A 3,725-nucleotide genomic window follows, 5' to 3' on the forward strand; every position below is an offset into this window, starting at 1 on the left:
GTACTTCATCGGCTGGAAAGCGCTTTGGGACGTCCTGAGGTCGCGAAAGGCGCTATATAAATGCAAGTTCTTCATAGTGCGGTTTGGTTTCGATGCCACCCAGATGGCTACGTGTAAATGGTAATCGGCCAGTACCAGGGCAAGATAGGTTCGATGGACCTCTTTCATCGTCTGCTTTCTGTCGATGGAAGGGTTAACGAGGGCTGCCCCCATCTCCCGTTGTAGTCCCCCTGCCCCCAGTAACTTTCATGCCTGATGTAAGAGGTGGCTTTTTTTTTCTCTGGCTGAAAGAGGCTCGGGTGGCTGCTCCGGGATCTGCCCGGGTAATCGGAAGTTCTGCCTGCTGCTGGCTTGGTTTAGGAGGTTGCCGGGGCTCGATGCCAGGCGACCGGGTCTGTCTGCCGCACAACTCGTCCTATGCAAAAACTGCAAGAAGTTCTCCTCCACCGACCCCTCGTGGCTGGAGACCCCAAACTGAACGTCCTCGGGTTGTCTGAAGAAACATTTGGGCCACCTGATGAGCTCCGCTCTGATCTGGCGATTTAGGCAACCGTAGCAGAAAGGGTTGATGGTGAAAGAGGAATAGGCGAGCCAGGTGACTACAGTCTCCCAAGCAGTTGACACTGTCTTGCTGGCCATTACAGTATGAAGGTGATAAGCAAAGTAGGGTAGCCAGCAAGCGAGGAACTGGCCTCCTATGATCATCAGGGTGACTGCAGCCTTCCCTCCTCCGAATCTCTTGTCCGGGGGCAGTCTAGGGACTCTGCCCCTGCTCACCGTGGTGGTCTCCGAATCAGGTCCATGCCGAGGGGGAGCTGCCCGGGAGGGCTGGAGGGCGGCGACCCTCGCCACCCTGAAGACGCTGCAGTAGACGGAGAAGATAAGCAGAGCCGGCAGGGCGAAGCAGCCGAGGCTGAAGAGGAGGGCGAACGCCTTGCCCAGGGCTCCCGTGCCCCAGTGAAGAGAGCAGCGGGTAGCTTTCCCGGGGTCCCCGGGCTGGGGCGTCCAAGCGAGCAGCGGCATCAAGGAGGCGAGGGTACCCTCGGTCCAGATCAGCAGCAGGGTGGAGACGGTCAGGCTGAAGGTCATCTTCACCTCGTATCTCAGAGGGTGCACGATGTAGTAATAGCGTTCGACGTTGATAGCCGCCGTGGTCAGAATGGAGACGCCGCTGAGACAGATCCCTAGGGACAGGTAGGTCCTGCACAGGGAGCCACTGCCCAGCAGGGCAGTGCTGGAGGCGATGCCCAGCGGCATGAGGGTGAGGGCGGACAGCAGGTCCACCAGGCACAGGTGCAGGATGAAGAGGAACTTCCTAAGCCGAAGGGTCTTGAGGATCACAGCGATCACGGCCAGGTTACCAGCGATGCCCAGCCCGGTGAGGAGCAGCATGAGGACTAGACCCATGGATTCCTCAATGGTTTGCACACCCTGTCGGTTAGCGAGGGGCGAGCCGCCCCCACTCAGGTTCAGCAGCCGCTCACTGCCCCAGTCTTGCCCGTCCATCACCGGAGGAAGGGATCGGCGCCTAGGAGAAGCAGGAGAGATCTCTTCCTCGGCCACCATCGGTCATCTCTGCAGCCTCCCACCCCCCCGCCCACCTGGCTTCCTTATCCCGGCATTTAATGCATTCCCCGTGCGACCCGAAGAGCCATCGAGCTCTTTACCAATTGGCCCACCTCACCGAGCATGTTCAGCAACTGAGAGGCAACGGGGATAAAACCCCTTGGAGATCCCGCTCCACCCAATCCCACATCACCCAAAGGGAATGGGAGCGAGAAGGTCACATCGCCCCCCAGTAGACCCGCCCTGGATTCACCGCGAGATTTACTTCTGTATTTACTGTTTAAAGAATTGGAGACTTTCTGTTATTCCCGATCTCTACAATCCTTGTCGATACGAGTCTCGGGAAAACATGTTCATTTCGAGCGTCCAATTTCGAAATGTCTATTAAAAGCGTCATCTCCATAGGAGCATTGTGTAGTCGTGCGTGAAATAAATATATGTACGGTGAAACTTCGTCGTGATCAATCCATTCGAAAGATCCCAGTGCAAATAACCCACACCACTTTCCCCTTGAACTTCTATCAGAGTGGGGCGAGCAAGTTAAAGTGGAGCGGGGCGAATTCCGGACATGGTTTACTGACTCAGCGTCCCCATTGAGTTAGCAATAATTCCATTCAGAGCTGTATAACCTCATGATTTAATTTAGGGTATTGTATTATGTTATCTACAATGAGGTATAGATGTTTCATGTGTGTCACTTTCCATTTGGGTTCTAATTTGATCAATCATCCATTAAGATACTGCTTGACCGCTTGACTGCTCTGGAGCTGCAGATGGACTCACTTTGGGGCATCCGCGATGCTGAGGAAGTCGTGGATAGCACGTTCAGTGAGCTGGTCACACCACAGATAAAAATTACTGAGGGAGATAGTGAATGGGTGACCAACAGACAGAGGAAGAGTAGGAAGGCAGTGCAGGGGTCCCCTGCGGTCATCTCCCTCCAAAACAGGTATACCATTTTGGATACTGTTGGGGGAGATGGCTCACCAGGGGAAGGTGACAGCGGCCAGGTTCATGGCACCGTGGCTGGCTCTGCTGCACAGGAGGGCAGGAAAAAGAGTGGCAGAGCTATAGTGATAGGGGACTCGATTGTAAGGGGAATAGACAGGCGTTTCTGCGGACGCAACCGAGACTCCAGGATGGTATGTTGCCTCCCTGGTGCAAGGGTCAGGGATGTCTCGGAGCAGCTGCAGGACATTCTGGAGGGGGAGGGTGAACAGCCAGTTGTCGCGGTGCATATAGGTACCAACGATATAGGTAAAAAACGGGATGAGGTCCTACAAGCTGAATTTAGGGAGTTAGGAGTTAAACTAAAAAGTAGGACCTCAAAGGTAGTAATCTCAGGATTGCTACCAGTGCCACGGGCTAGTCAGAGTAGGAATGACAGGATAGCTAAGATGAATACGTGGCTTGAGAGATGGTGCAAGAGGGAGGGATTCAAATTCCTGGGACGTTGGAACCGGTTCTGGGGGAGGTGGGACCAGTACAAATTGGACGGTCTGCATCTGGGCAGGACTGGAACCAATGTCCCAGGAATTTGAATCCCTCCCTCTTGCACCATCTCTCAAGCCACGTATTCATCCTAGCTATCCTAGGGGGAGTGCTTGCTAGTGCTGTTGGGGAGGGTTTAAACTAATGTGGCAGGGGGATGGGAACCGATGCAGGAAGTCAGTGGGAAGTAAAATGGTGACAGAAACAAAAGGCAGTAAGGGAGAGTGTACAAAACATGACCGGACAGATGGTCTGAGAAAGCAGGGCAAAGACCAAGGGAAGTCTAGATTAAACTGCATTTATTTCAATGCAAGAAGTCTGATGGGCAAGGCAGATGAACTCAGGGCATGGATGGGTACATGGGACTGGGATGTTATAGCTATTACTGAAACATGGCTAAGGGAGGGGCAGGACTGGCAGCTCAATGTTCCAGGGTACAGATGCTATAGGAAAGATAGAGCAGGAGGTAAGAGAGGAGGGGGAGTTGCGTTCTTGATTAGGGAGAACATCACGGCAGTAGTGAGAGGGGATATATCCGAGGGTTCGCCCACTGAGTCTATATGGGTAGAACTGAAAAATAAGAAGGGAGAGATCACTTTGATAGGATTGTGCTACAGACCCCCAAATAGTCAACGGGAAATTGAGGAGCAAATATGTAAGGAGATTAC

At 53.4% G+C, this 3,725-nt stretch overlaps 1 protein-coding gene across 1 annotated transcript; it reads right to left on the minus strand.

The window, feature by feature from the left end:
* Window positions 1-246: 246 nt before the first annotated feature.
* Window positions 247-1,566, minus strand: LOC137334913 (G-protein coupled receptor 61-like). The gene has a single exon (XM_068000000.1). It carries the CDS (start codon window positions 1,564-1,566, stop codon window positions 247-249), a length of 1,320 nt encoding a protein of 439 aa, XP_067856101.1.
* Window positions 1,567-3,725: the final 2,159 nt, after the last annotated feature.

The sequence above is a fragment of the Heptranchias perlo genome, chromosome 18 (assembly GCF_035084215.1).
Source record: "Heptranchias perlo isolate sHepPer1 chromosome 18, sHepPer1.hap1, whole genome shotgun sequence".
Taxonomy (NCBI): Eukaryota; Metazoa; Chordata; class Chondrichthyes; order Hexanchiformes; family Hexanchidae; genus Heptranchias; species Heptranchias perlo.